The sequence below is a fragment of the Larimichthys crocea genome, chromosome XVII, assembly GCF_000972845.2.
Source record: "Larimichthys crocea isolate SSNF chromosome XVII, L_crocea_2.0, whole genome shotgun sequence".
Lineage (NCBI taxonomy): Eukaryota > Metazoa > Chordata > Actinopteri > Sciaenidae > Larimichthys > Larimichthys crocea.
The window spans coordinates 15,147,083-15,166,377 of record NC_040027.1 but is presented as its reverse complement, the minus strand read 5'-3'; the positions used below and the strand labels follow the sequence as shown (position 1 = coordinate 15,166,377).

At 43.3% G+C, this 19,295-nt stretch overlaps 1 protein-coding gene across 3 annotated transcripts in view; it reads left to right on the top strand.

Annotated features, from left to right (window-relative positions):
* ralgps2 (Ral GEF with PH domain and SH3 binding motif 2) overlaps positions 1-19,295 on the top strand; it is a 68,574-nt gene that overhangs the window by 19,382 nt on the left and 29,897 nt on the right. For 2 of the 3 annotated variants that reach the window (XM_010739768.3, XM_010739769.3), the window contains exons 2-9: positions 437-543; positions 3,365-3,495; positions 3,752-3,859; positions 4,552-4,602; positions 12,314-12,397; positions 15,526-15,615; positions 15,713-15,805; positions 17,768-17,894. In XM_010739768.3, coding sequence (XP_010738070.2) covers positions 3,436-3,495; positions 3,752-3,859; positions 4,552-4,602; positions 12,314-12,397; positions 15,526-15,615; positions 15,713-15,805; positions 17,768-17,894 — 613 coding nt within the window. In that variant the 5' untranslated portion in view covers positions 437-543; positions 3,365-3,435. The remainder of the gene's footprint in view (positions 1-436; positions 544-3,364; positions 3,496-3,751; positions 3,860-4,551; positions 4,603-12,313; positions 12,398-15,525; positions 15,616-15,712; positions 15,806-17,767; positions 17,895-19,295) is intronic. The other variant, XM_027290061.1, reaches the window with a different exon arrangement.

Below are 19,295 nucleotides of genomic sequence, written 5' to 3'. Positions count from 1 at the left end.
GTGGACACAATCTGGTAAATGTTGACTCTTACAGTCGTGAATAACTAAATCACATAGTTTATAGAACAAATGATTCACCGAGTAGATGACTAACTGATAAAGACCTGATAATAACCTTTTTTGACATCGTGGTCAAGCTGTAACGGGCATATCTGTTAAGGAATATTTACAGAGTACGAGCGTATTTGTTTGTCAGTCAGACTGTCACCGTTTGTGTCTGCAGTGAGCTCACGGCTGTTTAAATCCAACAGTTCAGAGGACACGGCACAAAAGTTTCCACTAGAACAGACGGTACAGATCTTGTCAGCGTAATGAATGATGGTTTGTTAAGCAGTGGGTGTGTGGGTTTTCCTCATGTTCCGAAGACTCACACTTCTCTTCGTCTCTCTCTGTCTCTCTCTCCCCCTTTTTTTGTTCTTTTTTCGCTTTCACACAGACGGCAGGATCCAGCCTCAGAGAACGACAGGACTCGAGAGACAAAGACGGCAATACAGATCAACAGGCTAACCTCACGTCCAACACTATGCGCATCTGACACGACTGGTAAGTGCGGCCTTGTCTTTGCAAGAACAGCTTGTTTGTGGAGATGTGGTGACAGCACAGGGGGAAAAAAAATTCTTAGCATATGATCACAGCTGGACATGTCAGAGTTAGTGGAGCAAATATGATTTGCTTATTGGGTTAGACACACAGCAGGGTCGATGGAGTGCGACAAACTATACATGGACAAACTGAAGAGCTTAAGTGGTAAAGTTTAGCTGAAGATGATGAGTTGTAGATGTGTGCCCTAACTGAATGCAATGAGTGTCACAGTCAAAATCAGTTTGTGTTGTTTCATATCGGTGTAGATGAAGTGCTGAGCAGCGCACCATTCAGAGGTGAGCTTTTCTGTTGGACATCCTGTTCCTTTTGTTATTTTGTTTTTTTTCTTGTGGCTCATGTTAGGAGCGCTGCATATGGACAAGGACCGCTTGATTAATGAAGTGAAATGAGGAGTTATTTGTACAAAAGCTCCTTATTTGACTGAATAAGATGGCAGCTAGTTGGAAGAAGATCAGCAGGGAGCCTGAAGCTTCTGTTTAAGGAAACACACCACAGCTAATAACAACCTACTCACTGTTGGTTAGATGTTATGTAATTTCCAGTAAAGACACACAATATAAGTGTGTTTTCTGTTTAAAAAGTATGAACGTGCAAAGCTCCCATCGATCTTTTGCTTAAGTAGCAGTGGCACGGGTCTGCAACCTGATTTTTTTGAACGGATGCAGTTATGACACGGTGTTGCAGTATGTTCACGTGTATCACAGGATTTACTGTAACTTTTAAAACCTTGTAAAAATGTGTTTTTGTTATAGCTGTAAACAAAAAAACCCAGGTGACATTTTACACAATTGTCCAGAGTCACCTCAAAGAAACAGACAGGTATTAGACCAGCAAGAAATGTAATTACAGATGTATGACAACAGACAGACGCAGACTTGTAAATAGAGACCGACTGTTGCTTCCTGTGCAATTATGCACCGCTGTGCCACAAACAATGTGAGGAGAGTTGACGTGATGTTGTGGTGTTTACTCTTGGCTTAGCAGAATGCACCTGTGGAAGGCAGCTAATGGCTCTTAAAGCACAGGCCATTTCACCTTGAGCCAGCCAAAACACACACACACACACACACACACACACACACACACAGAGGCCTGCATTGTCAAGACCACAAAGGATGTCTTTGCTGGCCTTCAGTATTCTAAGCAGAGTCTTGTTTTTCATTACTGTCTCTGTGTGTTTTTGGCAAAGACTAGACTCTGAGGTGTTTTCAGTCACGGGCAGAGAAGAATATTCAGGAATATGAAACTATCATCACTGAGCCTTCTGCCTTACACTGATACATAAAACCATTAAAATGATTTAAAGTCTGTGTAAAGACAATTCTGGGATTTCTCTCAAAATACATTAAATATGTAGTTTCCAGTCCAGGATTTTGTGGGCGGTCCTAAAGGGTGGCTCGATGACACGCTGAGGCCACGCTGAGCATAGCCCTGCACCTGCATTCATCTCAGTGTTTCAAAGTTAGTCGTGTCATTTTCTGAACTCATCTGACACGTTTCAGTCACTTCAAAATTCTTCAAAATTGCTGCTTAGCTGCTTCCACGAGTGGGCGGGGCTTCAGCACAGTCCTGGAGCTGGGAATACTGCTGACTTTTTACCTGGTTTTGACCCCTAATTTCATAAACTTGTCGATAATTTCAATCACTCAAATTTGGCTGGGTTGTTAATAACACTTTCTTCTTTAGTCTGACAAACCTGGAACACACTTTTCTTCTTACTTTGCGCAGACTTTAAATAATCTCTCGCTGTGTTTCCGTCAGTTCACATAATCACAGGTAGGCTCAGATTGAAGCCAAGCTGCATGGATACTCAAATGATCTTTCAAAAATGTGAGAGGTGCCTGTATTATTTACAGTCATTAAAAGAAGACAATGAAAATGCATCTTGTGCAACATCCAGTGATTGTTGCTCACGCTGAAAGTACGTATTGATTATTTGATTTACACAAACAAAACGTGACAATGAGAACTGATTTAATCGTTCGAATCGTTTATCAAGAAGACAAACAAAGAGTTGTCTGTTACAGCTTTGAATACCCTTTTGTTTTGTTTTTGACATTTGGGAAAAAGAAAGTAAGCGATTAGAAGAGCTCACTTTGGGGCTGTTGGAGCTTGTGTTACGTATTTGTTACCTGCCATCAGATACTCAGCACTAACTAATCCACTTGGTACTCAGGTGTTGGGGCAAAAACACAAGAATGTGAATAAACCATGTTTTTCTGAGTATTCTTTCAGGACAAACATATTCCGCCTTTGTAGCCAGTTAACATAAAAAAGAAAACAAAATCTTTAGTTTAGTAGTGAAGTCTGGTCTGTAGAGTCACTGAGTGGCAGCGGGTCATACTCTAGTGTCAGCTGTAAGCTGTTTAGTGTTGTGTCTCTAACTGACAGCTGCTTTCTCCAGACCAGAAGATCTCTTCTTAATGCTCGGCCTAAGCTCCGTCTGTCGTGTCCTCGCTCTCTCTGTCTCTCGTGGAGTAAATGACAGGCTGTGAAAGTGGGCGTCCGTACGGCATTCACAGGCCTGCTGGGCCGATAGCTGAAACCTGTCAACACTTTGACCGACATTTCAAGTTCAGCGAGGTTGAATTCGACACAATATATAGCCTGAACCTGAGAATGCTTCAATTAACACTTCTCAACAGCAGGTGGTGCTGCCGCTGCTACAAGCTGAGTGATCTGTCTGCTTTGTTTGCAGGTGATAACGGTCAGTATGTGGTGAAAGATGTACTCACTGTGGCATGTTTTTGTGTCTGTGCAGAGGGCCGGTCCGGCTTTGCTGCAGCTGAGGATGATGAATGGTCTCCTGCGCTAAAACTAGATGGTGTGGGAATGATGGACCTCCCTAATGGTCAATCAGGCATCACCACCACCGCTGCAACAGTCTCTGAGGTGAGGCCACACCCGCTCACTCCCCAACCTCCACCCACACTTTTCCAAAAGTTCATCTTGTGCATGTTTCTCCCTGAAACTGACAGGACGGAAAATGTTCAGTCAACACTTTTTTTTTTGTGATTCACTGTGTTCGGTTATTTATTCAAACCTCTCAGACCTTGCATACCTCACCTCTCTTTTCCACGTGATAACCTTGTTCTCAACAGCACAGCCATTATTTTCTTCATAACACAAGTGTGTCTTTGTCTTCCAGAAGAGCAGCAGCTCAGAATCTCTCAGCGATAAGGGTTCTTCAGACCTGAAGAAGAGTTTCGATGCTGTTGTGTTTGATGTGCTGAAGGTCACCCCTGAAGAATATGCAGTAAGTGAAGTTAACGTGTTGCGTGAGTCTCTCTGTCCCTGTCTGGTTAACCTGTATGTTCGAGTGTTTTGAAAACGAAAGGTTCAGTAAGCACAAATTTGATGTGCTGACTTGCGGCAGGAGGAGACGGGGATGATAGAGGAGGAAATGGGGTCAGAGTTTGGATCAGTAATAATTGATGATGTCTGGCAGTGCCAAGTAGGCACTGATGGATTTCCCTCAGGCTGCCTCTGCACGAACCTCCCATGGCAACCATGAACGAGCAGAAGTCACATTTCTCTTCAGTTAGCTTTAACTTGTTGTGTGGAATAATATTCCCCAGAGTTGTGCCATAATAAATCAAATAAAATCATGTTTGTCACCATGTCCGTCCTCTCATTTCAATGCTTTGATGTTTGTCACCTGGTATGCCACATTCAGCCACAAGATGGCACTCTTTAACTTCTCCTCCTTCTGCATGTATGTATCTGTGTGGCATGTTAAGGCATCCAAAGGTGCAATAAGTTAAAGAGCACTGTCACGTCCACCAAAAGCAGCGTTTTAATTATTAAACCGTTAGCTGTGATCTGATTTTGTCTTCATGAAAGATAATGTAGCTCCTGTATAGCAGTGTGTTATTAGGGAAATGGTGCAGAATGTGTTTTTGTTTGTTTTGTTTTAGTCTAACATCTGTTGTGTTTCTTCTCCTCCAGGGCCAAATCACGCTCATGGATGCTCCTGTGTTCAAAGCCATCCAGCCAGAGGTAAGCTGCATTCAGTTCAGCAGAGAGAAGAGAGGTGTTGGCGGCTTTATTCGGATATTATTTTTGACACCTAGTGTCAGAAATCATGCATGCCTATTGAGTTAGTTAGAACATTCGGAGGTTGGGGAGTGACAGTCTGGAACCTGAACTCTCACATCTTAAATTATGTAATGAGAACAGTCCAACGGAGAATTTACATAATGTCACATAGAACATATGTGTTTAAGAATTTATCGTCACCACCTGCTGTCTTTCCTCTTCGATTCCTCTCCTTTTCGCTTTTCGTGCGGTTTATATCCCTGTACCATGCTGCAATATAGAGTGACATAGAGCCACATATCATAGCCATGCAGAAAAGGGGCATCTGTGTCTCACCAGGTCTTTCACACCTTGTCTGTCACATCATGAGATGCGGTGTAATCTCATGCTTTTCCTCTCTTTTGGACTGGTAGGCCCTTCCTAACAGCAGTTATGGATAACCTGTGTTTAAGGTTGGCCACTGTGGCCTTATAAAAGCAGCATGCAGACCACATCCCAGTGTGGTGCGGCTCGGTTTAACTCCTGCTATTTCATATGTGCAACACTTGTCTCGGCTAACACTAGACACACACAGGCTACTCTGGAATGATTCCCAGGCCCATGTTTTGATTAAATTTTAATAACAATGGTGTGGCGTGTCCTGTTTGATTCTTGTAAATAGTTTGTTGTGTCTGAGTAATGGAAAAGACAAAAGATTAAAGTTCCTGAGTAGCTTTCGCCAGTATTGTTGTTTTTTCACTCAGAGGGAAGTCGTTGACGTCGTTTGGACTCGAGCCCCATCGTCATAACTGCCTGTCAATAACGGTTGGCTCATAGGTCACTGTAGGGTTTAAAAATGCAAACACGCTCTTGTGCTCGGCCTGGTCCGACTGAGTGAGTTTTATAAGCCTAATGAAAGTTTGCTAAATTTGCTAGAATAGTGGTTAAGGGTAAATATTTTAAGGCTCAGTTGCACGGGCATGTGGTTTCACATTTTGCTTGAATATTTATTGGAGAGACCTTTAGTGGGAATGAAGATAGATGTGGGAAAGGGGTAGAAGTGAGCAAGTGGTGAGTTAGTCCCTGGCCTGATTGAGGGGGAGGCCTGACAAGGAGATGAAGGCTGCAGTCCGGAGGGAAAAGGAGCAGCACAGTGGACAGTGAGCAGAGTGACCCAGCAGCATCCTGGCAGGGACAGAATGGACTAGAGGGGGCTTTTCCTGCTCTCACTGTGCTTTTTCTCTGAGCACTGGCTGCAAATATGTTAAAAAAAAAAAAAAAGAAGCTACACTGCTATGACTGAACTAAAAATCAACTAGAGTTTCCACTGCTGTCAGTCTCCTCGCCCTCCTTGCAGGCACATGATGTGAAAAGCAGGTGTGTGCGTGTGCGTGTTGGTGCACGCCTGCTGTTTCACTCGGCTCTCTGCCTGAATAGGAAAATATTAAATAACTTCAGTTGTGCAATAATATTTTTACTGATATGCAGCCAATTTTAGCCAATTGAGCACCTCTTAAATGCCATGTTAGATTCAAATCTACATGTACACACACGTATGGTAACCCCGGTCGGGTTTACTAATAAATGTGCAACGGTAATTGACATGACTGAAGTTAAAAGGGGTCTTAATTTAAAACAAATATTTTCATATTCTCGAGTGGAAATTAGGCAGAGCGCGTTAGTTTCCATGATGGGATATGTTGTAATTCTCATTCTCATCTTTGACTGGATGTGATATCTTCAGAAGAGTTTCATGCATTACTGAACTTGGACATGTCCAGATGTTCTTCAGAGGTTTTAAAGTTGATATATTTTGACTTTCTGCATAATAACAAACAAAGGACGAATCATATTTTCCACCAGAGTACTTCCAAGTGTTGCTGGTCTGCGGTCATATTGCTTTAAAAACGATTCTTCTGCACGCTCTATGAATGCCCTTACAGCGGAGTTCCTGTAGATAAACCTAGATTTCCCTCTAGTCTTATATGCTGCATCGTACAAATGTTGTTCTGCATGACTGAAATGTTCTGTATCAGCAGTCTGTCATGTTTGAGCTGCTCTAATATTACTGCTTTTGCAAGTCTTCCAAAGCTGCGGTCATTTCCATAATAATTGCTACTTGAAATAGTTGAAATGACCATAAACTAGCTATGACTTCGCCCGTTTTTAAGATTTTATTTTCCCACATCATAACTGTCTTAATAGAATATGAATGTCAGTGTGTGTATGAGAACGAGAGAGAGTGTCCAAACGCTCTTATACACATTCTTGTTTACAACATTTTTACATGTGTATATGACTCATAAACAGACATTCTGGCACGAGCTGGGAAAAAAAAAAAAATCGCCCCAGACGAGATCGCAATACAGAAGATCTCATTAACTCAAGTGTTCCAGCGCTGACATGGAGCAGATGTATGGAGAGCAGCCTGAAAGGTCTCGCCAAAGCCTCGTGGATGAGGAAGAAAAGATAAGTGTTTGTCACAATAGCAATAAAAGATGACAACCTGTGGGTGGAGACATCAAAAAGCTGTGTGAGGCAAAGGTATTGTGTGACTAAGTGGAAGCGTAGCTCACTATCTGGAGCTGGAGAGGCTAGTACGTCTAAAAAGACTCTCTGATACTGGAAAAGTCTCAAGAGAGGTAAGCTCAGAGCTGAACACATGCGACTCCGTCACAACAGACAAAGACACAATCTAAACACATCTGCTTTTGATGACACGCGAGTGACAGCTCATAACACACCGTCATGCATGAGCTTTGCCGTAATTTACTTCCAACGCGTAATGGACGCTCGTCAGCACAAAACACAATGAGTACAAAAAGATGAGCAGGGAAACTGCCAAAGAGTTGTTGATCATAGCGTTGTCAGAGTTGTGTTCTGTTTTGGAGCACAGGTATAATCAATGAGAAGACCAGAAGTTATTTTGTTTTTGATGGTAAAATAATCTGCAGTGCAGAGCAGACTGATGTTTAATCTACAACCCTCAGCTGAATTGCTGATATGTTTTTTGGCTGTTGGTTGACAAAGTGAAATGCCATTAAAATGACAGGATGGCTCATAGAGAGAAGGAGGAAGAGCAGCAGGAGGAGGAGGAGGGGATCCTAGGGACTTGTAGCTAAATCTTTTTCTCTCATCCAAATTTACGAGGCAGTGATTACTAATGGGTTGTTGCATTGGCGGGATCTGTTTATCAAGAGCGAGCGGCTCACTTTAACATGGATAGATCAGCTGAGAAGGAGAAATGTAGAGAGCAAAATTATGTGTAAGTGAAAATAAAAGGAAATATGTGAAATAAAAAGGCCCTTTCTCCCTTCACCTCTCCGTTTTTCTGTCCCAGTGGGCCATTTATAATTTCATAATCAGACGTGCGGCTGATGATCTACAGCTGGATGTTTATGAAATAGAGGCAGAGAGGAAAAGGGAGATTGAGTGACGTAGAGGGACTTGTTTTTAACACGCAGCCAAGTAAGTAATTTAGTGGCTTTGGCTAGCGAGCTCTGCTTCAGCTCGCAGGGAATAGCTATCAGATTGCGTTTTTACGTACCGCTGAGAAGTATGTCAGTTCCTCACATGTCTGAGCACCCAGCGCCGAAATCCCCCGATTCCCCAGACTGAAGGTCTCACGGTTGGAAGCAGGTAACGTCTCACATACTCAGGCCTGCAGGCTTAATGTTTTGCAGCACTGATTGTGAGATAAAAAATAAATAAATCATTCAGTCAAGTAGTCACAACTGTAAAAAAAAAAAAAGAATGTTGAGTACAAGCTTTTTGTAGGACCCTGAAGTCTGTTTGCTGGTGGATGGATTGGTCTGTAATTACTACACAAGAAACACAGAAGGGAATCCCACCCACACTACAGTCTGTCAGCATGATGGTCAATACGCATTTATCATGATGAAAGGTGGGGAAAATAATGTTTTGGCGGTGGAGACAGAAAATCCACCATGACAAGTTTTCCCTTCTCTGAGAGGATTCTCTCCAGAAGCTGCCAACGGAATACTTAAAAAAAAAATCAGTCTGTGGTAGACGCATCAAAACACATTTTAATGATGCATCTCTGTTTTTATTTATGGTTATGGTTTTCTTTAAGAATTTAGAACCATTTTATGGCGAAAAACATCTATAGCGAATCGACTTTGCAGTCATATAGGAACATGCCTTGTCTGGTTTTACTAGCCTGGACAGATGGCCTGTACTGCCATAAGAACCACATAGAGTACATGTACTAAAAGAACTCCTGGAAAAGTAATTCTTTCCATGGTGTGCACAGCAAGGTAATGGAGACCACTGGCTTGTAGACCCATGCCAGAGTCTATAGTTTAAACTGTCGACTGAGACAACAATGCATTTTATGACCCTATTTTCCCTTTTTACATTCCTTTTGTTTTCCTTTCTGCTTCTCTCTGCTCCCATATTTTACCCTTTTAAATCTGTAGACCAGTGGCACCATAAATCTGGCATAACCTGGCATTGAGTTTAGGTTTCCTCTGTCTCACTACAAGCTGAAGTACAGATCTGTGCAGGTTTTCCATCGTACTCCTTCCTGTCATCCTCGCTATATCTCCGCAATCTCCTCTGTCCTTGCCGCAAACCTCGCCTCTCAATCGCGCTTCCTCCCTTCCTCATCGTTCTTCTTTTTCCACTCATCTTTGTCAGCCCTTCCTGTCTTGGCCTATGGCCTCTTGCGATTATTTTTTGGGATCCCAACGCTTCAGTTTTCCATTTACAATGTAGACAAAATCAAAAAGAATCGCTTTGGTATCTCACATGAGGTCATAGCAATTTGTGGCTTAACTGCAGGCAGTTTATCTTATTCAGCCTGCACTGTTGTTTAGATAATACACCTCATAAAAACCAAAATTGAAAAAATGGATAATGAGATAATAGAAACGACCATGGAGATGTTTTGGGTGAGGTAAAGTTTCAATATTCGGCTACAAATCTGATCTCCATTAACATATTTATTTGGCTCCATAAAAAATGCTCTTTTTACGCCATCACTTGTGATTTGTTAACGACTGCAGCTTATAGGCTGATTAAATGTTCAAACAGAACTGACGTCAGTATTAGCTATACGTACCCAACAGTGTAGATACAGCCAGCTTCTATCAGCCCCATAGGACTTTGCTTTAATGAAAACACTGCTCTGCCAGACCAGAATGTGGAAATGACAGGCTGTCTGTGGTTTGGCAGAGCAGCTTTTTTTTTTCTTTTTTTTTAAACTGTGCGCTTTAACGGCAGCATTTAAAAACCTTCTCCTTACCAGAGCCGCTTTGTCAAAGTCCTTTCTCCAAAGACTCAACTGTTTGGAGAGATTTATCCCCCGGCAGTTTGCAAATGCGAAATAAGTGTGAAATGAGAGTATAAAAGCACAAGAAAAATAAAGGAAACCTATTAGTTTCTGAAAATGCTCTGGATCAGTTCCCTGCTGTTTTAAGTACACATGAGGCACTGGTATTGGTTATTACATAATGGCTGAAGAACAATGGAGCCTAAATGACTTCAAGCTTTAGCTGGATAGACAGATGGAGGGACTGATGGTTAGATTAGAAGACAGGCCCAGGTGGTCCCGTATCGAAGGGTCGTTGTGGGTTGTTGAAATGTTGAGGGAGATGTAGGACTTCCTCTTCTTGGGTGTGCCGCCTACCTGGGTGGTCAGGTGGCGGCCCGAGCTGTGAGACACACAAACACACCCGCCTCCCAGTAACTGTGGAACGTCTTTGTTTAAGAACGGTCACCAAAGCTGTGTGGAAGTTGGAAAAGGAGACTGATCGACACGACGGCAGGAAGAAGGGAGAGTGCTTATTTAAAAAGGACAGATGTTAAATAAACGATGAACTCTCTTCGGTGAGACGGGCTAGTCTATGCCGCCCTCCATCCTGTGACGGGGACAGCACGCTCCAACTCTGAGGAGGCTCCACGCAGGCTCGTAAACCTTGTGGGAAGATGCTGTTAGGTCTTCTACAGTGTTGTCCTTTATAGTCTTAATGCTATCCCTTCATCTTCCCTCCTCTGTCCTCCTTTTTCCTTTCCCCCATATCCTCATCCTGACTCAGGAAACACAGGCCCTGAGGCATCACAGCGCCCACGCATGAATGTCTGCTCTTAACATCTGTATTTGATATGTTACTTCTTTACCCCCACTGGCCGTCTCTGGACGACTCAGAGACTCTCTCCTGACTGAGCACGTCTTCGCTTTGCAAGTGTATTGTCCAGGTCAGGTCAGGGAGCTTTGGTAGATGCTGTTGCTCCCAGACAGTCAGTCTCATGGGGGAGGAGGTATTGTGTGTATGTGTGGGAGGAGGGGGCCGCAGCCTGATTCAGCTGTTCATATTGTAGCCCAATTTGACCGGGCTGGCAGGGATTAGCAGGAGAGCTTTCACAACATTTTTCCTACTGTTACGTCAGTGTCCCTGGCCTCGGGACAGCCTGCGGCGGCCAAAGGAGGGTCTGGGTTCCCCTTGCAATGTCTGTGTGGTCTCTGTCTTTACCTCATCACTGAGGTCGGTGGCTGAGGACAAACTGAGTCCGGCATGGTACTACTAAAAAGAAGTGACGGTTGTGTGTTATTTTTATTTTTTATTTTTTGCTGTGTTCATGTTCCGAAATTACTGCCCAGCCTTTAAAAAAAAAAACAGTGTTTGAAATTAGTGTTGGCACTGCTGCTTCTACAGCTGCTGCTGCTCTGCAAGGCTAGGATTAGCGCTGAAATGATTAATTACATAGATGATCAGCAGAAAATTAATAAATGGCAACTTAAATCATGGATTTTTAAGTCATTTCCGACTTCTTAAATGTGAAGATTTGCAGCTTTTGTAATTGCAGATTGAAGAGTACAAGAGGTATAAAAAGTAGTGTACTATGGGGTTTTCACTGTTTACCAGCATGCATTCTCAGAGAAAATACATTGTTTGTCCATAATTTTGGCCTTAGGATCTAACAAACATTCATGAATACATCTCCAACCACATAGAACATCTACAATGCCTTTTTAAAAAATGTTTTGAAATCAACAATGTTTACATCGGCTGGCGGTTTGTTCCTATTTCTCTTTTCATGTGGCACCTCTACATTTTACATTACCCCAGCCGTCTGAAATGTGTACCACATAACCCCCGTGTTCACCGTGTGGGTCATTCTGACTTTGCTGCATTGCGTGTAGGTGTGGGCGTAACAGGACGTGACTAATCGGGACTAAGTTACCATTAATGTTATTAGTTACAGCTGTAATTTAACTGCCACGTGAGATGGGTGTATCGGTATATGAACAGATGCAGACTATACAGGGACAAAACATCACTCTGCAGCGGCACTAGCAGTCAAAAACGCCTTGGACAAGTTTTTAAGTTTGTTTGAGGTTGAATTCTTGTTACGCGGCAACTGAGCACGGATCAGTGCATATCTTGGCTACCTGCTTCACGTTGGAATTGTTTTAATCAGTATTGAGTACAGCTTGATACTGTGGCAGATTGTGTTCCTGCATAGTTTTCTGTTTGTTTTTGCTGTCATCCATTAATCTGTCTGAGAGTTGACTGGATCCTGTCCTCTTCTCCCCTCTCTTTCTCTCTCTTCCCACCGAGTGACCTCCGAATGTTAAGTACATTCAGTAAAAATGCTGGCATGTACAAAAAGGTACTGTGTTTCATTGCATAACATCAATTTCCCCCTCATTTGTTTGTGTGTTTTTCAGGAGCTGTCAAGCTGCGGCTGGAACAAGAAGGAGAAGCACAGCTCCGCTCCAAATGTTGTGGCCTTCACTCGCAGGTTCAACCAGGTGAGACACACACGCACGCACACACACACACACACACACACACACACACACACACACACTGCATTCAGTGTGATCTCAGGTCTCTCTTAAAAGGAGAGAGAAAACAGTCCCTTATGCAACGTTAATGATTTATGAGCTTTGGTCATCAAGGAACGGAGAGACCACAGCTCCTCTTTCCATCATGTCCTCTGCCTTCATCCTCCAAGTGCTAAATCATCACCCTAGCTCTCCCAGAGGCAGTTGTTTTTTAAGCCACGCTTGCCATGGCAGCTCCTAATAATCTCCTCCCTTCTTGTCATGTTACATCATAAATAGTCCCCGGGTGAAACTGGTGTGCATTTATTTTGTCCTTAGCTGGTCTTTGGTCCTGGCATTCAGGATGTTATTAACGTGCTTCTGCATTCTGGTGCAGCATGTGTAGGAACGTTTCCAAATGTATGCAGGAGTGCACGTGCTATGCTCCTTAGGTGCCCTGTGAAATCATCAACAGGAAGTTGTGGGTAATGATGTAAGGGGCAGCCATGCCCTTCAATCCCCTTCCAGTGTTTTTGCCAGGTTCCTTTAGGACCCACTTTACTGCCCTCCAGTATAAATATGAGACGATCTAACAAGAATGTGTTGCTGTGGAAACTTCTCCATGTATAGCCGATCGCAAACGGTGATTCAAGATGTTAGCTGCACACATTTCAGCTGCCGGGAGCCAAGGAAAATGATCTTTTTGGATGACGGGACTTGGATTGGGAGGGCGGAGAGTCCCAGAAAGCTCCTTAGCACGAGCACGAGCCATATTCTTCTTCCTTCAGTCCTCGTTTCTACGCTCTGGAAGCCAGCGGAGCAGAAGAGTGCTGGCCGGTCTCTTAAGGAGGCGGCAAGGAGAAAATAATTCAGAACCCATTAGGATCAGTGCAGAGTCATCTGTCTGACTGGGTGTTATGCAGAAACAAATCAGCAACTTGCCTACTGCAGTGAGAAAGAAAGCTGAAAGAAAGAAATGGGAAGTGACTATACCCTCACCAAAAGGAAAAGACCTACAGAAGACATCGCACCATTTTTAGTTTTATTTTTAACACTTAAAAGCAGCACCAACCTTTTCCCGCTCATTGACCTTTCATTGATGGCTTCTGGGTCGTTTGCTAACATCATAAATTGATTTTCTTCCATCGAACAGGCGCGAACACACTCAGGATCAGATCCCAGCATCACCCTGAGTCAGTCATGGCAGTCAGCTGTAGTCCCCTTCTCTGGCCAGATCTTAATCTCCATCCCTTCTTCCCCACGGGCCATTAAATGGGTTGATCCTCAGCTATCAGCTTGTGGCTGGATCTGTCTGCTTCTGCTTATTTATGATTATTGAAGTGCTGGGGCCTCTCAGCTCCGTCTGGAGGCCTTGATGCGCTCATAAACGCAGCAAACATGATCTCTGGTTCGGGGTGCAATATGAGATCTGTAAAGACTCAGAACTTTGACTGACAACCCCCTGTATCCCCCAAACCCCTCAGTCTCTGTCTCATTTGTGAATGCTCTTGTGTAAATCGCTGCCATTCTAAGTGATCTCATCGTTGTCCAGGTTTGGAGGCCAAGACTGATGAGGACACAGAAAGTGTAATGAAACCCAGCGGTATTGTGATTTTGGAGAGACACGATTTGTCCAGATTGACCTCAGATATCAAGTTAGACCACTGAGGAAACTAAATGTGAAGCTGCAGCATGTTTTGCTCCCAGATTGGAATCGCATTTTACTGCCAGTGGAAACTTTTGTCTACTGTAAACTGGAGGTGGAAGGAAGATGTGACATTTGAGAGTTTTTTTTTGGGTGGGGGGTTGTCTCAAGGCAAGAGATGCAAATCATAGAAGACACCAGTGGAAGTCAGGGTCCAACATCTATGTATCTTCTGTCCACTTTCCTCACTCCCTCATCTTCTTCACATACCTCTCCTCATGATATGGTGAAAATTAAACACACATGGTTCTTGTTTCCCGGAGATACAGTACCTGCGTAGATTGAACTCCTTTTGATGAGTGTAAATCGTGTGTTTATAGGAAGAGACTGAGCGAGAGAGAGAGAGAGAGCGAAAGTAGCTGGATGAATTTATCTTTTCACTCCTCAGCACCTCACCTCCTCCATGAAACAAAAACAAGTCATGGGGCTGCTTCCAGGAAAAAGTAGGCAAAGCCAGGTGTATGTTAGACGTTGTGCACCTCAAGAATGTAGAAAGGCATGGAGAGAAGCGCGCGCACACACAATTTATAGATCCACAAGAAGTTCACCTTGTGGTCTGGCTTGAATGGAGGAATGTTGACCACAAAGTCCGTTAATCGAGCTCGTACTAAAAGTCTAATGGGAGAGAAGAGTTGGCATGCAGCGTATAATTCAGAAAATGAAAGATAAAAACGCCTCTGCATCACCGAAATAGTAAAGATCAGCAGCCCTGGGACAGTCTTATCTTAACACAATGTGCAGACAGCTATGGGCTTTGAAAGCCCTCAGAGCCCTGCAGTGTTGACTTCCCCTCCCATTACCTCTTCTCTTCCCTCACCCTCTTTCCATTCCCTCTCTCCCCAGAGCTTAAACACTGATTGATTCACTGACTTGTCTGTGTGTGTGTGTGTACGTGTAATCAGAACTTTGGCTTAGCGGCGTTCCCCCTAAAGAGACAGATTTCCGACATCATTCTGGCCAAGTACTCTGAACACAAACACACACTCCTGGGTTGACATATTAGGAGTTATGGTGTGTATCTGTTGTGCAATCAGTTGGAATCGATGGGATTTTCCTGCAAAGCTCTTGTTTTTCCTCAAGAACTAATTCCTGATCGACTCTAATGGAGCATTGCCGTTAGCAGCCTGCACCACGCTCCCCAGCTCCACTTTGTCCTGGTCTCAGCCCAGAGATGTCATGAATGTCTGCAGACCTTGGCTCCGGACTCAAAGACTGGAGATTTAACAAGGCAGAACTCACTGCCTCACTTTGTACAGAGCTCAAATCTGTTAAAAATGTGAAATATGAGAGAGATCTTTTTCTTCTGTCATGAGTTTCGCAGTGTCCCGGGACTGTTTTCGGTAAGTTTGCAGGTGTTGTTCGGTGCCTTAATCTCTGTTCGTGTGTGTGTGTGTTCTTTGTTTTCTAGACGAGTTTCTGGGTTGTACGAGAGATCCTCCATGCACAAACGTTGAAGATCAGAGCCGAGGTGCTGAGTCTGTACATTCGCACTGCCAAGGTACACACATCAACACACAACGTGACATCCATGTTCTGTCCTTTTATCACCGTTTGCATTGTAAACACGACTTAATGTACTTCAAACTTCTTCACAGAAACTGTGTGACATGAACAACCTCCATGCGGTCATGGCTGTGGTGTCAGCGTTACAAAGTGCTCCCATATTCAGACTTACCAAAACATGGGCGGTGAGTATATTTCCCGTACTTTGAAGTTTATTAGTAGTGCGCTGTCAATAAACTTGGGATGTCACGCAGATCTCTACCAAAACATTAGACACACAAACAAAGGCTTATAAAAACTAGCACAGAAGTGACATGACAAGGTGGAGGGCAGAGTTCAGCAAAAATCAAACAAACAAAGAGGATTATTCAGAACATTTGGGAAACCTTAAATTCACCCAATCCCATGAGATAAAGAGGGATTTTAACAAACGTAACACCACACCACTTAGTTTAGATGTTTATTATTTGATCCCAGATACTCTACAATTGAGACAAGATGAATCATAAAATCAGATGAAACCAAGTACCGGTACAAAAGGACTTATTTGTTAGTTTTTGGCTCTGGGAAAATGGGGGGGGGGGTTTAAAATTCTCCCAAACTTCTGTGTCTTTGAACTCTCTCTTCAATCAAATCACACTTATTTAGACTATTCTGTGATTTCCTTTCGATAAGTGATGTAATATTTTTTTTCACTTCCGTTCTCTGAGCCTCTCCTGAAACTTCTCGCCCGCCTGAAGGAGGCCTGAAACTACTTTGTGTCATTATTTAGCAGCTTGAATTGTGAGCCAGACACAGATTTAGAAGCTGGGTACATGAAATAAACAAAGTCAGAACACATCAGCTAGAGTATCAGAGTTTAGTCCATGAATCCACCTGGATAGTCTCAGCTTCAGTGACATTTCAGGCTGACTGTGGAGGGTTTGAGCGCTCCCATTGTCTGATTAGCGGCCGTAGCTTGACGTCGGGCTGCGTTTCAACTAAAAGTTGGATCCGGCTCAAATTCTCTGCCGCAGGTCGCTGCGTTTTTTTGACGGACACCCTGCACCGTAGCAGCCAAATTGGACTATCCCCACTTGCTGGATTCTTGAATGTAAAAAACTCCTGTCCTGGTCTTCCATTTCGATTATATTATATCATAGTAATGAACAAAGCACCTTTGGGTTTTAGCAGGTTTTGTGTGGCTGGAAAAGTTGTAGACCTTTTTTTCAATGCAGGAAATCATACATCAGTATCCATTTTAAAAATGTGTGAAGGATAAGCAATCTGTTTAAGTGTTTTCATTGAAGATGTAGAGCTTACATAATGACATGATGATGCTCTGATGTAATGGTGGAAATTTCTTGTACTCTGGTCCACAAAACCACAGAAGAGAGTTTCTTTTTAGCCAGTCAGCAAATCCTATTGCTGGCCAGGACACAGCACACCTGCCTTTCTTAGAAAACTGAAGAGCACAAACAGAGAAAAGGGAGAGAAAGAGAGACAACTTGTACTTTCTGCTATTGTTGTCACAACCTCTGAAGTTCATATGTCAGCAGATCAGCTTGTACTGTTGTCTGCAGCCCTCCTACAGGAATAGGCTTCACATCCAAACCTCTCACAAATAGACATGTGCAAATGTGCAAACAAACTGTCAGTCACTACCTGGAAAGCTGCTTTCTTCTGCGCTCCAGGCACAAAACCACATGTGAGTGGTTAAGTTCATTAAGTAAGTCTAAGAAAAAGTTCATTGAACAGTTTTTACGTCTGTTTTTTCTCCTAGCTGCGTCGAAGGGTGACTGAAAGTTTCAGACATTGACGAGGAAAGGCTTCAAAATTGATGGTTCGTCTCCAGACGGCCAATTAGTCAACAGCGAGCCATTACAGCGAGCGCCGCATCAGTCAGACCTCGCCATACGTTTCTCAGTCCCTTTCTTTTTTTGGCTTTCTTTCCGTTACTGTTTCTGTTATAGCCCTTTTGTGTATATCCGATTTCGCTCATTAGTAAGTGCAGCTGAATGAGGGCGACTTACATTAAGCTATTTTATTTGAAGAGTTCTGTTTTCTTTCTCTTAGCTCGTGTGTTTTGCTAACCCGTCACAGCTGTTTGTTTGTGTCTGTTAAAGCTCTTATTCTCTCTTTTTCTTCTCCTCTCTATTAACGCGCAGTTACTGAGTCGAAAGGACAAGGCGACGTTCGACCGGCTCGACTACCTGATGTCCAAAGAAGACAACTACAAACGTCTGAGAGACTTCATAAGCAGCCAGAGCATGGTCTCCTGTATACCATACCTAGGTAACAGACACAAACAAACACACAGGCCCGCAGACCACCACAAGGTTTAATCTTTAGAGGATGCAGTAAAATACCTTACTATCAGCTTCTAATCTTTATGGTTTTTATGAGCCAGTGGTTAACCTAAGGACAAATCGTTTAAGTTTTTAGAAGCAAACTCTGTACATGCATCTGGTCTCATTATCTCACGGATTATTCAGTGCCACAGTCATCAGTTTTATCGTCTATTGTTGCTCCGTCTCTGTTCTCTCTCAGTAACTCTATCAATAAGCTGGTTGCCTCTCCACGCCTGTATCCCGTCATCCTTTTTTTTAAAATAGTTTTATAGGAGTTTTTTAAGAGCATGCTCGACATAAATTTGCTTCTTTGCTGTGAAACATCTTGAAGTTCCCTTTTTAGCTGGAACAAACACATGAATCAGTGAGAAATAAAAAGCAGTAATGTATTTTCTCTTAGATATTTATATCCTCTCTTCTTGCTTTGGCTCCGCAGCATGACATCACTCAGGAAGCCCTCATGAGTTTTTGCAAAGAAAACGCTCAGCGCGATGCACACGGGTACACGTGTGTGGTTTTATTGCTGTACTGTTTGTTCTTGTTTTGACTCGACAATGACTGGATGGCTTTGATGTCCTCTCGCTGCCACGGTTTTTCCTCTCACCGTCAGGCACGTATCATACCTACTGCTGCGTGACACAATTTTAAGACGCTCGCGCATGTACAAACAAACACGAGAGAGCTCCACAGTCTGTTTGTAGTTAAAGAAACTTTTAAACACCCATTCTCTCCATCATGGTCTGGAAGTAATGACAGACCATGAGACAAAGCTAATGCTATGAAACGCCACACATTTGCCAGTTTTAACTGTATGTCCTTATTGTCTGTATTTGTGGATAAGGAGGAGAGACTTTCCGCTCAGTAAGCTTTTCACCGATGTGTGACTAGTTGGTCGTTCATTGGGTGGAGTTTCTTTTTTGTCATTGTATGTGTGAGTGGAACGGCGTTTCCTTACAGTCTGAGTCTGTCAATGACGCGTACGACTGTGTGATGTGTGACCAGCTGGCTGTGCCGAGCCAAGTTGGCGCGCGTTGGGAGGGAAATCGCCACTTTCTTGTTCTCGGACGTTCCCCTCCATCATAAATCCACCCGATCCCTCAGAGGGAGAGTGGGAATGAATGAGTGGGAGACCGAAGCCGCAGTGCTTGTTCCAGAGCATCACTCCCAACATAAGTACTGGGTGTGTGTGTGTGTAATGGGTAAAGTTGGGTTGGGGGTTTCTTCTGATGTGTTTGTGCCTCTCTGGTCACTAAACAAAGTACCTGTTGAGTCTTAAATTGAAATCACAACCCACAGCTGCAGGCTAAATTCACCACGTGTGTTTTTCTATGTGCTAAATACGCCA